The 15,801-nt window shown below is 39.9% G+C and overlaps 1 protein-coding gene across 1 annotated transcript; it reads left to right on the top strand.

The window, feature by feature from the left end:
* Positions 1-6: 6 nt before the first annotated feature.
* Positions 7-14,541, top strand: EMC3 (ER membrane protein complex subunit 3). Its single transcript, XM_005870080.2, has 8 exons — positions 7-272; positions 5,407-5,464; positions 5,805-5,898; positions 8,197-8,301; positions 9,006-9,087; positions 10,583-10,662; positions 11,539-11,621; positions 13,329-14,541. The coding sequence occupies exons 1-8, from the start codon at positions 118-120 to the stop codon at positions 13,455-13,457; spliced, it is 786 nt and encodes a 261-aa protein (XP_005870142.1). The 5' UTR covers positions 7-117; the 3' UTR covers positions 13,458-14,541.
* The last annotated feature ends 1,260 nt before the right edge of the window (positions 14,542-15,801 follow it).

A 15,801-nucleotide genomic window follows, 5' to 3' on the forward strand; every position in this document is an offset into this window, starting at 1 on the left:
CCCGCGCCAGCCAGGCTGAGGGCGTGAGAAGGCTCGGAGGCGAGCTCGAGTGGGAGCCCGGCGCCCGTGGGAGGAGACACCCAGCGACACCGGGTCGGGAGCTGGCGCTTTGTGAAGATGGCGGGGCCGGAGCTGCTGCTCGACTCCAACATCCGCCTCTGGGTGGTCCTGCCCATCGTGATCATCACCTTCTTCGTGGGCATGATCCGCCACTACGTGTCCATCCTGCTGCAGAGCGACAAAAAGCTCACCCAGGAACAAGTCTCCGACAGGTCAGCGCCCTGCGGACCCGGCGGCCTCACTCCCCCGTGACCTTGAGCAAGAAAGTGCGGGGGTTCTGTCCGTTTACCCCGATTTCCACATCGCGCTCCCGCTGGCGGGGTGACCCCCTGGGCTGAGTTACCTTCTGTGTTTCCCTTTCGTCATCTACCAAATGTGGATGCTAACAGGATATGCCTCCTAGAGCAGGGGCGGGGATTAAATTTTAGATCATGTCTATAAAGCCCTTAGCTGGGACGAATCAAGTGTTCAAAAGTGATGTTGCTATTAGTATTGTTAGGCTAGTCACCAGCCTTATCTGTGAGCTGTAGATAAGGTAGGTGTGATTATACTCGTCTTACCAAACTGCAGTGGTGGTTAGCTGAGGTACCAACTACCCAAGAGCTTGGCAAACATTAAACTACAGAGATGTGAGGGATGGTGATTATCATTTCCCCTGCTGGAGGGAGGGCAAATTCTTCCTCCTGTGCTTCATTTCAATATTTGTGGAGAGGTCATTTGAGATGATGTTTGGTGGTATCTAGACGTGTGCCCCTCCATATTAAACATTTTCAGTCAGTCGTTACAACTATTTTCAGAGTTTACCTTAGGTAAATGTTAGTATGTCTTTAACACTTGCACTTATTAATCTCCCTTTTTTTTAAACCATTTTTTAAAAATATATTTTTATTGATTTCAGAGAGGAAGGGAGAAGGATAGAGAGATAGAAACATCAATGATGAGAGAGAATCATTGATCGGCTGCCTCCTGCACGCCCCACACTGGGGATGGAGCCCGCAACCCAAGCATGTGCCCTTGTCCGGAATCGAACCTGGGACCCTTCAGTCCGCAGGCTGACGCTCTATCCACTGAGCCAAACTGGCTAGGGCTTAATCTCCCTTTTTAACAAAGAGCAAGCTTCAGGCTCAGGACTTTCAACAGGCAACAGTATGCAGCTAAAATTTAATAACTGTGTTTTGTTGTTATTGTATTTATTTTTAACAGTTACTTCCTATTTGTGGCAGGTAATACTGGTTTTGCATTTGCTGGTAATTTAAAGATTTCTTTTAAAACTTATATAAGCAGAAAAGTTGATGCGTAAAAAATACGAAGTTTTTAATAGTGTAAGTGCTAGGTAAATAAGATAAAAATAATAACCATGATATGAGAATGCTGAAGTTTGGAAAGGACTGCTATCGTTTTCAGTTGTGCTTTCCAGTTATGCTGAGAATAATAATAATAATAAACCAACATTTATTATTAAGCACTTAGTCTATGCTAAGCACTTATATTCATTAACTTATTTAAAATTCAAAACAACTCTGGTAGATGTTGTCCCATTTTTTTAAAGTATATTTTTGTATTGATTTCAAAGGGAAAGCGAGAGGGAGAGAGAGAATCATCGATCTGCATGCTTCCTGCACGCCCCACACTGGGGATCAAGCCCACAACCCGGGCATGTGCCCTGACCGGGAATCGAACCATAACCTCCTGGTTCATAGGTCGATGCTCAACCACTGAACCATTTTATAGAAACTAAGGGTTAAGAGGTTCCATGGTCACAGACAGTGACATCCAGGACTTAACACCAAGTCTTCTGGTTCCCAAGTCTGGAGCTCCCCACTATACCACAGACTTTTCTTTGGCATCAGTTTCAGAACTGACAGAACCAACCTCCTGTAGATAACCTTAAGAAGTCAGTTCACCACAGGAAGGGAGGCTATAGAAAGATGTAAAGTAGCCCTGGTGGGGTACCTCAGTTGCAGGCAATCAATCAATGTGTCTCTCTCACATGGATGTTTCTCTGTCTCTCTCCCTCTACCTCCCTTTTCCTCTCTTTCTCCCTGCCTCCCTCTCTTCCTGTCCTTCCCTCCCTTCCATCTTCTCTCCCCTCCCCCTCCTCCTTCCTTCCACACTCTCTAAAAATCAATGGAAAAAATATCCTCAGGGGAGGATTAAAAACACACACACACAAACAAAAAGATGTAAAGTGGAGAGAGCACAGTCAGCATTTATTTATGTATTGATACCAATAAGTTGTTCTCATTTTACCTTCAAATTAACACTGAGATAGATAATCCTGAACCATTTTTACCTTTGAAAAAAAGGGAGCCTGGGAAAGTTAAGTAGCCTTCCCTAAATAACCAAATAGTAAAATATTGTGCCTGTACTTGAACCCAGGACAGTCTCACTCCCAAATTAAATTCTCTTGACTACAATTCCTGCTGTCATAGATTCTCCGCCACAGTTTTTGCACTGGGTTCAATATGTGATTTCAGAGTGATGATGCTGAATGATATCAGACCCCAAACTCCCTTTTATAACCCAAAGTGAAATTCACTGTTGATGCACTCTATACAAGAATATTAAAAAAAAAAAAAAAAAGGCACATAATGCTTTACAGCAAGCATGTCAAACTCGCTCACGGCCAGCAGATCACATGCCTCATTTAAATAAAGGAGGCATGCAGCCCTCCGGCCACGAGTTTGACATGCTTGCTTTACATAAAGGAAACAATCGTGAGAAATAAAGGGTAGATAATTTAAATTCTGTTTCGTAAGTGCTTGTGCATAACAGTCCTAGAGAAGATGTACTGGAGAAGTCAGATGCAATCATCTAGCTATAAAATCCCTATAAATTGGGGCAGATTCCACTGTAGGCTGATACATTGTGTTAGCTACTTAGATGTAACAGAAGGCAGTGTTTGGATGTGATTTTCCTAAGTGGTGAACTACCCTTGATAAAGTTCTGAACACAACAAAGTGCAGTTTTGCCTATATTTACAAGCTGGTTGCGTATCTGGAAATTCAGTATATATAAAAATCATCCCTCTCAACCATTGCAAAAAATGGAATTAGGTTTGAGGCTCAGATCATTAGAACCAGTTTGATGAGATATCACAAGTAGTGTGAGACATGGGACAGTTCTTTGTATTGCACATCTGTCCCCAGCACTGAGGAATACTTAGTTGTGTGCTTTCTCTCCATCCCTTAACTTTGACACTCTAAAAAATTCCACAGGTTTCCATTAGGCCCTCTAGAGGGCAGTGCCACTTACATGAAGAACCACTGCTTTAAAGAAAACTCAACATTTCTGGTCATAATTGCTCCATCCCTTAAGTGAAGTCATGCCATCTCTGACACAGTATGACTATACCCCACCAGGTCATCATTTGAACTTGAGTAGAATGCTGACTACATGATTCTGAACTGGCCGAAGTCCACGGCAAAAGATGTCTTTTAGTTGTAAAACATTCCTCTAAATACAGTATAAGTTTCCAGCAACCTGAATGATCACAAAATGGAATGTTGGGTTTCATAAATTATTAAGCTTTTACTGCCTCGAAACTTATTAAAATTTTTCTAAAATGTATTAAACCAAACCTGAAAAATGCATAAATAAAATTTATTAGACCATATTTAAGGATAGAATGTATGTAAAAAGTAGTTCTCAAGCTTGAAGAATATACTGACTCTTTGAAAGGAAAAAAACCCCAACAAAAACATCCTGATCTTTAAGGATATGGAACTCCACTTTGAGAAATAATAACTTTAAAAACTAAACTTTTAAGAAAATGTCTTTCAGTTGCAAATTACCACTGTGAAGAAAAGCTTTATCTTTATAACCAGTACTAGGACTTATTTTTAGATATTAATGGAAATGAAAATGCAAAATTAAAAATTTCTTATAGGGTTTGCAAATCTCAGAGAATACATCTGTGGATCTCAGTTTAAGAAAGTGAGTGCTTATAATATACAGGATAATTAAAGCTTGCCTTGATTTAATTTTTTAATTTCCAATCTATCACAGACTGATGCTTTTATAAAATATTTTGATCGCGTATTTGGATCTTATAACAATGTCAAATTATAAACTTTTCTAAACCCTTATCACAGATCAGCATTGGTACATAGGCCACACTTTGAGTAGCTTTAGACTAGCTCCCAGGGAACAGAACATATTACATGTCACCTCTGTAAGCCTGCGTATGGAGCAGTCAACCGTATAGTACAACGAGGTCAGGAGGAGGAACACCAGAGAGAATTGCATGAGGGCACCAGGCATTGGGAAGAGTTTCATAGAAAAGGTGGAGCTTGAAGAAGGTGAAGGAGAGGGGCACTAGAAAATTCCCAGCGTATGGAGAAAGCTAGAACATGACAAGGAGATCCTAAGGGTATTGACCTACTGCTTAGAGCAGGTGGCTTATACTGAGGAGTAGAAAACCAAGCACAGTTTTCTTGTGTTCATTTCTGTTACAATCTTTTCCCCCACTTTTCAAGAAAGATTTCCATTAAGCTAAGTAGGCTCCCCCTCAAGCCCCCCAATTAAAACAACTTTTGAATGCCCTTGCCCGGTAGCTCAGATGGTTAGAGTATTGTCCCAATACGCCAAGGTTCCTGGTTTGATCCTCAGTCAGGGCACATACAAGAATTAACCAATAAGTGAAACAACAAATCAATGTTTCTCTATCTCTCCCTTCTCTCTAAAATCAATAAATTTTTTAAAAGCTTTTGAAAACCAAGAAAAAATTAGTGTTTTGATCACTATTCTGTTTACTATTTGTAGCTTAGCACCACCCACTTGTATTGCACTGTTATCTTTAATGATCAATTATGTTAAAATATCACCAAATAATTTCACTTGTTACTTTATTTAATAAATGTTTATTGAGAGCTTACTAACCATCTGAGTACTGGGTGGGATTTCTATTTGTTGTCTGTCAGATAGCAACCCTGTCAAGTCCTGTACTCATTTCTCTTTGGGACTTAAAAAGTTCCCTCAATCCTCACCCTTCCTCCCTCCTCCTGCCTCCAAATCATCTGAGAAGCATCCAACTGCTACTCTTTTCACTCAGAGAAAGTGTCTTCTTAGCTCATAAATTAAGAGAAAGGTGAGTGTTCCAAATGTGCCTTCTTCAGAAATCTTTGTTCAGAAACACAGTCACTTCTGAAAAATGCTCTTTTGAAAACCTGATTTGGGGGTTGTTAGATTGGTTTTAAGGATACTTGTAGTTTGAAAAGTTTCCATACCGGACTGTGGCCAAATAGGCCCTCTCTTGTGTTTAAATAGGTCTTCTACTTTATTCTCTTGTTTTCTTCTAGTGTTTCGCTTTTATAAAAATCTCATTGTCTTGGTTGTATTTTTCAGTCAAGTCCTAATTCGAAGCAGAGTCCTCAGGGAAAATGGAAAATACATTCCCAAACAGGTACTCATTTATCTTTTATTTAAAGTCCCACGATTCACTGTTGAAGGCAGTAGATATCAGAATGTTTTATAAGGGGACTCTTTGGGGAAAACTGAAGGCTGGCAAGTCAGGAATTAAGCTGTGGCCTGATGGTGTTTGCTGTCATTGTGACCTCATCCTTCTTAGAAAATTGTTTTTAAATGTGACTCAGCTAAAATGTCAGCTCAGCTGCCAAGTGGGCTGTCAGCTCTTAGTGTAACAGCATATTCCAAGGGCCTTCTGACCAAACCTCTGGGGAATAATTTTACAGTTTGCTATGTCACAGTTTTAAGATTTAAAAAGCTCTTTTTTTTTCTACTAGTCTTTCCTGACACGAAAATATTATTTCAACAACCCGGAGGATGGATTTTTCAAAAAAACTAAAAGGAAGGTAGTACCTCCTTCTCCTATGACTGGTATGTTTATTCTTTTCTCTCATCTTTAAGGAAGATTTTTAACATGAGTGGGGGGAGGAGGGAGTTAGAATGTGTCATTTGACTTCAGTGTTAAATTGTTGAAGATAGTAATCTAAGGGACCTTAGATATCATCTAGTATAGCAATCTGCAGAAGTAGTGTTCTCTTTTCCAAATAAATGTTCTGGGAACTCCAAAATATAAAGTGGATCTAAAAAAGAGCTCTCAGGCCCTGGCTGGTGTTTCTCAGTGGTTAGAGCATCAGCCCGTGCACCAAGGGGTCTCAGACTCGATTCCCAGTCAAGGGTACATACCTGGGTTGCAGTTTGCTCCCCATCCCTGGTTGGGGTGTGTGGGGGAGGCAACCAGTCAATGTGTCTCTCTCACATCAATGTTTTTCTCTTTCTCTCTCCCCCTCTTCCTCCCTCCCTTTCTTCCACTCTCTCTGAAAAGCAATGGAAAAAAATATCCTCGGGCGAGGATTAACCAAAAAAAAAAAAAAGAGAGAGAAAGAGAGCTCTCAGGCCCTGGCTGGGTAGCTCAGTTGGTTAGAGTATCGTCCTGATAACACTTAAGTTGGTGGGTTCGATCCCGGTCAGGGCACATACAAGAGTCAACCAATGAATGCATAAATGGAACCAAAAAAAAATCGATGTTTTTCTCTCTTTTTCCCTTCCTTTCTCCCTCTCTCTCAAATAAAATTTTAAAAAAGAAAATAAAAATAAATAAATAAATAAATAGCTCTCAGCTAAGGGATTGAAGCGACTAGAGCCATCGTCTCTGGGTCTCTTCCCTTTGCTGTTACTCAGGACCCAGGGCTCCACTGAGCACAGTTGGAAAAGCTGGGACTCCCACCCAGTGCCTGGCTCCTGTTGCTGACAGATGGCCACCCAGCTCTGCTTGGATGAGGAAGAGCTCTCACTACTTCCCCAGACCAGCTATTGGCCATCCTACAATTTTTACTCTAATAGATTTCTTACTTTCACTGATCCCTGTCATGTGGAAAACACAGCCTCTTTAAAGTGAAACAAAATTTATTATCCCATATTGACTGTCCTCTCATTTTAGTATCCATTTCTTTAGGTGAGATTACCAGCTATTTTAAACCCAAACAGAAGTTACTATAAATCTTTCAGAAAACCTACAATAAACAAAAAACCAATAAATTTACAAAAAGATGCTTGACCTACTAAAATCTATGGAATGCAAATTAAAACAAGATGTCCTTTATAGCCCATTAAATTGGCAAAGATTGAAAGCTTGACCAAAGTTGCTACTGTCAAGGTCATGGGAAGTGAGGCGCTCTCACTATTTTTGAAGGACAATATGACAGTATCAACAAAAATATGCAGGCTATGTACAAGGTAGTTGTTGATGGCATTGTTTATTGGCAAAAAAAAAAAAATTGGAAACAATCTATAGCAGTGATAGCGAACCTATGACATGTGTGTCAGAGGTGACACGTGAACTCATTTTTTTGGTTGATTTTTCTTTGTTAAATGGCATTTAAATATATAAAATAAATATCAAAAATATAAGTCTTTGTTTTACTATGGTTGCAAATATCAAAAAATTTCTATATGTGACATGGCACCAGAGTTAAGTTAGGGTTTTTCAAAATGCTGACACGCCGAACTCAAGAGGTTCGCCATCACTGATATATAGGTTCACCCAGTAGTGATGCCTGCAACCACATTGTGGATTCCTATGCAGACATTAAAAATAATGAGAGAGTTATTATACCAATGTGGAAATAGCATTCACAACATATTAATTTTTTTAAATTAAGAAGCAGAATAGTGCCCTGGCCTGGTGGCTCAGTTGGTTGGAGCGTCATCCTGTACATCAAAATGTTGTGGGTTTGATTCCCAGTCAGAGCACATACCTAAGTTGCAGGTTTGATCCCTGGTTGGGTGGGTATGGAAGGGAACTGATCAATGTTTCTCACATTGATGTTTTTCTCTCTCCCTCTCTCTCTAAAATCAATAAACATATCCTCGGGTGAACCTAAAAAACAAAACAAAAAAAGAAGAAGAGTAAGCATAGTATCCCTCTATTGTGTATGTATAGAGAGAAACCACTCTGTGTGTGTGTGTAAATAAAATGATGGAAGGATATGAAACAGTTAAAAATGTTAGAGAGTGGGCTCAGGGGAACCATCTACATCCCGTTTGTATGTCATTTGAATTTTTTACAATGAACTTGTATTACTTTATCAAATAAATTTAAAATTAACAGAATCAGGAGGAAGCCCCTGCCAGCAGTGGTAAAATGTAGTGGTCTCTGTGTTTTTGTCTTAGATCCCACTATGCTAACGGACATGATGAAAGGCAATGTAACAAACGTTCTCCCTATGATTCTTATTGGCGGATGGATCAACATGACATTCTCAGGCTTTGTCACAAGTAAGTCACCACTGAGAAGACTCAGGTTGTATTTCACCTGTGCTCCTTTCCCTTCTCCCTGTTCAGAGAAATCAAAGTGCTAACATCATGAGTCCTATGTTCTGTAGTGGAAACTGGTAACAACATCCTTTGAACAGCAAAAATATTAATATGCTATGATTTTATGGCTCTTATTACAAACTGATTGTAAGTTCATAATGTCAGTGCTTTTTTACTAATAGGGATTCAAACGAGTGGCTTGCTAGTTTGTATCTGAAACTAATTTAGTGTTCTAGTTGAGTAGGATAAAGGGAAGCCATTTATATTTCTACTTCATTTTCTAGATGTTGGGGTGAGTCATTTGTCTATTTGTTTATAAGTTTTTATTTGATTTGAATTAATTTGGTTTCTTAGTAATGTAGTTCTCTGTGTATATATATTCCACTTTATGTTTAACAGATTAGTGCATGTTTCTTTTGAGATTTTTAGGTCACAGCTCAGTTTGAGTCCCTGCTTCTTAAGCAGTAGAGAAGCTAGTATTTAAGGAAGAGTGACATTGGATGTATTTCTTCAGAAAGTGACAAATTTCCTTGTGGAAATCTTTTGCCAAACTCTGTATGGTCCGGAGTTCCCACCTCTTCAGGGAAAGAATAGATGCATTCACAGTTTTACTCTTCTAAAAATAAAGAAGTTGGGACTGATTATGAACTTTTCTTTCTTTGCAGCCAAGGTCCCATTTCCACTGACCCTCCGCTTTAAGCCGATGCTACAGCAAGGAATTGAATTACTCACATTAGATGCATCCTGGTAAGGACTTTCTCTGAGTCTTACAAAAGGAGAGAAGGTTTTAGCCTCTTTTCTCTAGGTGCTGGGGTCTTAGGAGTGCAGGGGTAGATGTATGTATTCCCAAAAAGTTAAAAGATAAAGCTAGACAGACCTTTTAGCAATGCCCCGGAGCATATGGGAGTAGATGTTTGTATTATTTTTTCCAAAATACATTACTACTGATAATAACATTAAACCTTTTCATTGGTACCAGGCACTGTACTAGGTGCTTTCTACATTTTATCTTATTTTTATCCTCATAGCAACCCTATGAAATAAGTGGAGAAATTGAGATTTGACCACACCATCTGTCCAAGTCCAGCACTCATGTCTTATTTACCAGTATTTTTTATAGCAGAGTAATAAAACACAAAGTTTGAAAGGCTCATAGAACACTGCTACCGCATGTAGAACCCAGTAGTGCTTCTTCATATGGTCTCTCCAGACTGTTTTGTCAGTTGCCTCCCAGAGACTGGCATTAAAAAGGAAGCCAACCCTAGCTGGTTTGGCAGTGGATAGAGCATTGGCCTGTGGACCAAAGGGTCCTGGGTTCGAATCAGTTGCAGGCTCCTCCCCAGCCTGGGCCCTGGTCAGGGCATGTGCAAGAGGCAACCAGTTGATGTGTTTCTCTCACATCGATATTTCTCTGTCTTTCCCTCTCTCTTCCACTCTCCCTAAAAATCAATGGAAAAATACTCTCGAGTGAGGATTAACAACAAAAAAGGGAAGCCAGGCAAGAGGAGAAGAATGGGTAACTTCCAGTGGTAACTTCCCTGAAGTGAGCAAACCAGTGGTTGTATGAGAGGGGCAGGCCAGACTGGGTGCTAGAGAGTCTTGGCTGTGCACAATTCCACTAGAGGAGAAAAGCTATAGTTATTATAAGTAGCATGACTCTACTAAACCTCGACCTTCCAGACTCATTTGGGCCAAGCAAAAACTTTATGTGCAAGAAAAACTTTTTAAATCTTTTCTCAGCATCTGTGACTGACATGCTTGTGTGGACAAAGGAGACTGGAACGTGGGTGTACAACTAGCTTACTGTTAGATGTAGATCTACAACTTGGGAGTCAGAACTTCTTATTGTATGTACTTCTGCATTGTTTGCATTCATTATTTATAGCAAGTGTGTTTTTTATAATTAAAAATAATGAATGGTTTGAAAACCCATTATGTAGAAAGGAAAATTAAGCAAAGCTTACAGCCCCTGATTAAATGGAAGCACACCAGTTGTGAGTTCAGTTTCTGCTACTGAAGGCAGAATTTATTATATAGCTCTAAGTGGCACTTTACCTGCAGTAAGCTATAACTATTTGTAACATTGCCTTCACAACTTGTATTTCTTCTTTGGTTGTGCTTTGAATGAATATAGCTTACCCCCAGTGATTTCTTACATACTCTGGACAACTTTGGGTGTTAGAAAAGTATGAATTGCATTAATTCTGACATAACTACCTACGTTGCTTCACTTTTGCTTTAGGGTGAGTTCTGCATCCTGGTATTTCCTCAATGTCTTTGGACTTCGGAGCATTTACTCTCTGATCTTGGGCCAAGATAATGGTAAGGAGCACATCAGGTTTAATAAGCAAATACTCTGATAGATGAATCATCCATGCCAGAGTCAAAAAAATCATGTAGGCTGTGCTATTTGTTAGCATAGTCAAATACAGTCCTTCATTCTTTAAACTACTAAGTTTCTGAGGTATTCTAAAAACAGTCTTAAAAATTCCAGGGTCAAACTGAAGATCTGAGATCTCCCCGGCAATAACAGGGACAAGATGACGTATTCTAAAAACAGTTTTAAAAATTCCAGAGTCAAACTGAAGATGTGAGATCTCCCTGGCAATAACAGGGACAAGATGTAGTCCCTAACAGTCTGATATCCTCAAATGAGGGATCCACACCAGCAATATAAGCCTGCAAAATGGAAGCTAAAAATAGGCCTGGTTTGATCAGTTAGTGCATTGACGAGATTTCTTGCCAGTACTTGTCCTAACTGTCTCACTTAATGGCTGGGAACTCAGCCAAGTTACTTAACCTCTTTAATCCTCTGATGTAAAATAGGGACCTTAATAATTAACTTCAGGATTTGTTGTTAGGAGTAGATGAGGTAGAATCTGTAAAGTACCTAGTGAAGTATTCGGCATATAGTAACTGTTCAGTAACTGGTGGCTGTTGTTGTTTAAATTTGAAGTAAAGTTTAGTGCTTTCTTAGTTACCTTTCTTCTCCTGCTATTATCACCCCCATTTTTCAAGAGAAGTAAAGTGACTTTGGGGTCACACAGCCAGTGCAAGGTAGGGCCAGTCAGTGAATGTGTGATATGGCTCTCTGACCCACTACTGAGCATCTGTAAGTTTTGTGTAAGGACCGTTCCTCCCGAGCATGCAGGCTGCTGCTAAGCCCTGGGGCTCATATAGGTGCATCTTACTCTGCAGCCGCTGACCAATCACGGATGATGCAGGAGCAGATGACTGGAGCAGCCATGGCCATGCCCGCAGACACCAACAAAGCTTTCAAGGTACACTCACTTCTTCCAGCTTCACTGAAGCTCCAAAAGGCATTCAGAGTAACTTTAAAGATGGGTTCTCTGAAGTGAGTGTAGTGTCCATTATTCCATTATTTAAATTTAGCAAAAATGTATTTTAGTTTACATGTCTCTTTCTCCCGAGGAAATCATCTAAGTAAATTTGAGATTCTTAGTACTTTTTCTAGTTTTTAAATGCTCACCAAATTCATTCTACACTAAATGATGCTGTAAAAACAGTTCAATCAGAGGCACTGTAAACATTTGGAATATTTTTTAACTTTTGGACCCTGTAGACAGCTGATGAAAATTTCATTAAAAAAATTCAGTACCTAGAACCTTTTCATGAAATTATTTTATAATTTATAAAATCTAGTATAATTTTTGTACAGCAGAATTTCACTAATTTTTCATCATAAGAACTAGGAATAGAAGAGAACTTTCATCTTGGTGAAAGGTATCTATGAAATACCTATACTCATATTGAAAGCTTTTCCTCTAAGATCAGGAACAAGACAAGGATGTCCACTCTTGCCACTACTATTCAACACTGTACTGCAAGTTCTAGCCAGGAAAGTTAGTCCAGGAAAAGAAATAAAAAGGCATTCAGATTAGGAAGATGCAAATCAAAATCACAAAGAGACACCACTTCACACCCACTCAGTAATAAAAGAAGATGGACAATAACAAATGTTGACAAGGATGTGGAGAAATTGAAACTCTCATGTATGGTGGTAATGATGAAGCCACTTCGGAAAGCAGTTTTTAGCCTTTCTTCAAAAAGTTAAAAATAGTTACCATGTGACCTAGCAATTCCATGCTTAGGTAAATACCCAAGAAAATTAAAAACCTATGTCCACACAAAAACTTATACAAGAGTATTCAAAGTACTATTTATAATAGTCAAAAAGTATAAACAATCCAAATGTCCATCATCTGATGAACAGAAAAACAAAATGGAGCATTTTGGTATATGTGCACAATGTCTAGACAATGGAATGTATACAATGGAATATTATTCAGCCATCAAAAGGGATGAGTACTGCATCCTGGTACAATTAGGGAGGAACCTTAAAAGCATGCTAAGTGAAAGAAACCAGTAACAACAGGGCGTGTATGATGTGCAGACTAGATGAATCCAAAGATACAGAAAGTAGAGTATTTGAAGAGGTTGGGGGAAAGGGATAAAGAGGAGTGTCTGCTATTTGATAGGAAGTTTCTTTTTCTGAAACCTGATGAAAGTATTCTGGAATTAGGTAGTGCTGATGGTTGCACGTCTTTGTGAATATGTTAAAAACCACTAAATTGCATATATTAAATGAGTGACTTTTATGCCATGTGAATTACAGTCATTTAAAAGAACACACCCATGAACTAACACTTGTATTGCATGTTAAATTTCACAAAGCATATTTTTAGAGCCCACTAATTAAAGGCAAAGTATTCAGCATTAATAGACTATTTGAGAAATGTAATTAGTTACTAGCTCCGGTGACCTTAAACAAATATTTTACCTTTCTTAGCTTTTGTCTCCTTGTCTGTAAATTGGGGATTGGGGTGGATGGCAGCACCTGAGCTTATACATGTAAACAGCCTCACCCAGCCCCTGGCCCAGAGTAGACGCTCACAAAGGTCAGCACTGCTCTTAGTAACAGCCCTTCTGCCCCTCTCTCCCTGCCCTGGTGTTCTCTTTCTTTGCAGACAGAGTGGGAAGCCTTGGAGCTGACAGATCACCAGTGGGCCCTAGATGATGTCGAAGAGGAACTCATGGCCAAAGACCTCCACTTCGAAGGCATGTTCAAAAAGGAATTACAGACCTCTATTTTTTGAAGACCACGCAGGAATTAGCTGTGTCAGGAACTTGGAGTAGCGCTTAACCTTGTAACTTTCGTTTGAGCAGGAGCCTCTCGGAATAAAAAGGAGGATGCATGAGCTGGCGGATGTGCAGCAAGGATCATTCTTGTCTGAGCCGGTTCCCCTTTATGTATGAAACTAGAGGAAACACAAGGAGTGTGTGCTGGGTGACTTACCCAGAAACAGCTATTTTTAAAATGTTTTAAATTTTCCATCTGGTGACTCTAGTAATGAAAGTCACAGAAAGGGGGAAAACTCAAGCTAGTGATAATATATAAAACTTAGCAAAAATACAGTCTTTGGAAAAGGAGTTTTCAATTATACCTAATTATTATGTGTAGTCAGCCTGACTTCTAACCACAGTAGACTCCTTTTTTCTTGGGATCCAAACACCCTGCATTTTACCTTTAATTTTTTGTTAGTATTTTTATAACTTTCTTTACACAAATAATACATTTTCATTACAGAAAATTTAAGAACTATGGATGAGCAAAAAGTGAAGCTCCCTGTATTCATTTTGAGCCTACAGAATGACATAAAAGGCAAATGTGTCAAAACCTTATTCAGATAAATCTTTTTCAGAGTGAATACCCAGGGCCAGGACAGACTTAGGAAACCTTCGCTATCTCATAATACTGTCCAGTGAAAATCAGTGACTGTGAGACACTGCCGGATTCTCAAGTGCCTTTGGGATCATTAAAGACAGGTTAAATAATGTGAGGTCTTGATCTGGAGTTCAGAATACATCAAATCCATTGACAAATCAATGGTGCTATACTGTATATGGCTGCTCAGTTGAATGAAAGCATTTCCCAGTCATTCTGCATAAGAGAGTTTACGTATCACTGTAAGAAGTGAGAAAGGGCGATTGCTGGCAGACACATAGTTAAGGGTTGCCCAGGAAGAATTCTGTCTGGGTTAACTCCCAGGGAAGTGGCAGGGTGCCATTTCTGTACCAAGAGGTGAATGTAATTTGCATGTTGAACGCTGTAATCAAGAACAAACAACTCTTGACTCTACAAATTAAACCATCCTGTTTTCTCTTCTTTGCCTGTAAAAATGTTGCTTCTGTGGGTCATTAACAGCCTTTAACAATAGGTAGGAGTGTCTGTTGTGGAAAAGTGCTGAAGAGTCTAGGTAAAAAGTGTGATCCTTGCCCTCAGTGAATTCATACGAGACACATAAGAAATGGATGTTGTTGGTTTTTTAAGTCAACTGTAAAAATATATTTATATTATGATTTCAGAGAGGAAGGGAGAGGGAGAGAGATAGAAGCATCAGTGATGAGAGAATTATTGATCAGCTGCCTCCTGCCTGCCCTTCACTGGGGATTAAGCCCACAACCCAGGCATAAAAAAATGCCCTGACCAGGAATTGAACCGTGACCTCCTGGTTCATAGGTCGATGCTCAACCACTGAGCCATGCCAGCTGGGCAGAAATAGGTGGTTCTTAATCTTTGGGTCACAGAACGTCTTTGAGAATCTGATGGAAGCTCTGACCCTCTCCTCCAGAGTAATACACATGGGCACAGACACATGTCTCAGGTAACCCCAGGGGTATTGGTAGACCCTCCAGAGCCTATTCACAGTGACCCACAGATCCAAGGTAAAAAATACCAATATTGAAAATAGTTGTTTAAACAAAATATTCAAGGACCAAGGGTTCAGTGTAGAAGAGTATCCTAAGCAGAGGGAACAGAACCAGCAAAGGCCCACATATTAAAATGTCCACAGTTCGTTGCATCCCCAGGAAGTGGGCAGTGGTGTGGTATGTATGGAAAGATGAGGTTGGGATGGAATGTAATAAGTGACTGATGGAGGATTACTTATGTGAGGAACCTTGCAGTTGGAAGTGACAGAAACTGAACTCAACCTAGCTTAAGCAGTTTTTTAAAGGAATGTGAAGTGACTCAACTAAAATGGCCAATGGTCTGTTAGCTTCAGGTAGAGCTTAAAAACAAAAGAAAAGAGTAGGGCCATCTAGATAGCGGTCACCAACCTTTCGGACCTCCCGGACCACCAGTTGGCGATCGCTGATCTAGATGGCAGAGAGCTTGTAAATCATTCCACAGAGGAGCACTTGATCCTGATAGGGCAGTGGAAGCCTCTGGGAAGGACTGGTGAGGGGATTTGCTGCTGGGTGGGGAAAGGAATGGAGGGGTAAAGTGGGCGTGAGGAGTGTGAGTGACAGTGAGATAGATGGTAGTGAAATCAAAGGAGAGAGTGCAGGTGGAGTTGAGGCCATTTAGGTGATTAGCTCCTGCTCTCTGAGTGTGTAGCTTTGCATAAGACACTTCCCCTCTCTGGGCCTCAATCTTGT

This window comes from Myotis brandtii, unplaced genomic scaffold (assembly GCF_000412655.1).
Source record: "Myotis brandtii unplaced genomic scaffold, ASM41265v1 scaffold312, whole genome shotgun sequence".
In the NCBI taxonomy this organism is placed as follows: domain Eukaryota; kingdom Metazoa; phylum Chordata; class Mammalia; order Chiroptera; family Vespertilionidae; genus Myotis; species Myotis brandtii.

Coding starts and splice junctions, on each gene's coding strand:
- EMC3 (XM_005870080.2), top strand. CDS start 118: ATGGCGGGGCCGGAGCTGCTGCTCGACTCCAACATCCGCCTCTGGGTG. Junction 5,465..5,804: donor GAAAATACATTCCCAAACAG/GTACTCATTTAT, acceptor TTTTTCTACTAG/TCTTTCCTGACACGAAAATA. Junction 9,088..10,582: donor CTCACATTAGATGCATCCTG/GTAAGGACTTTC, acceptor CTTTTGCTTTAG/GGTGAGTTCTGCATCCTGGT.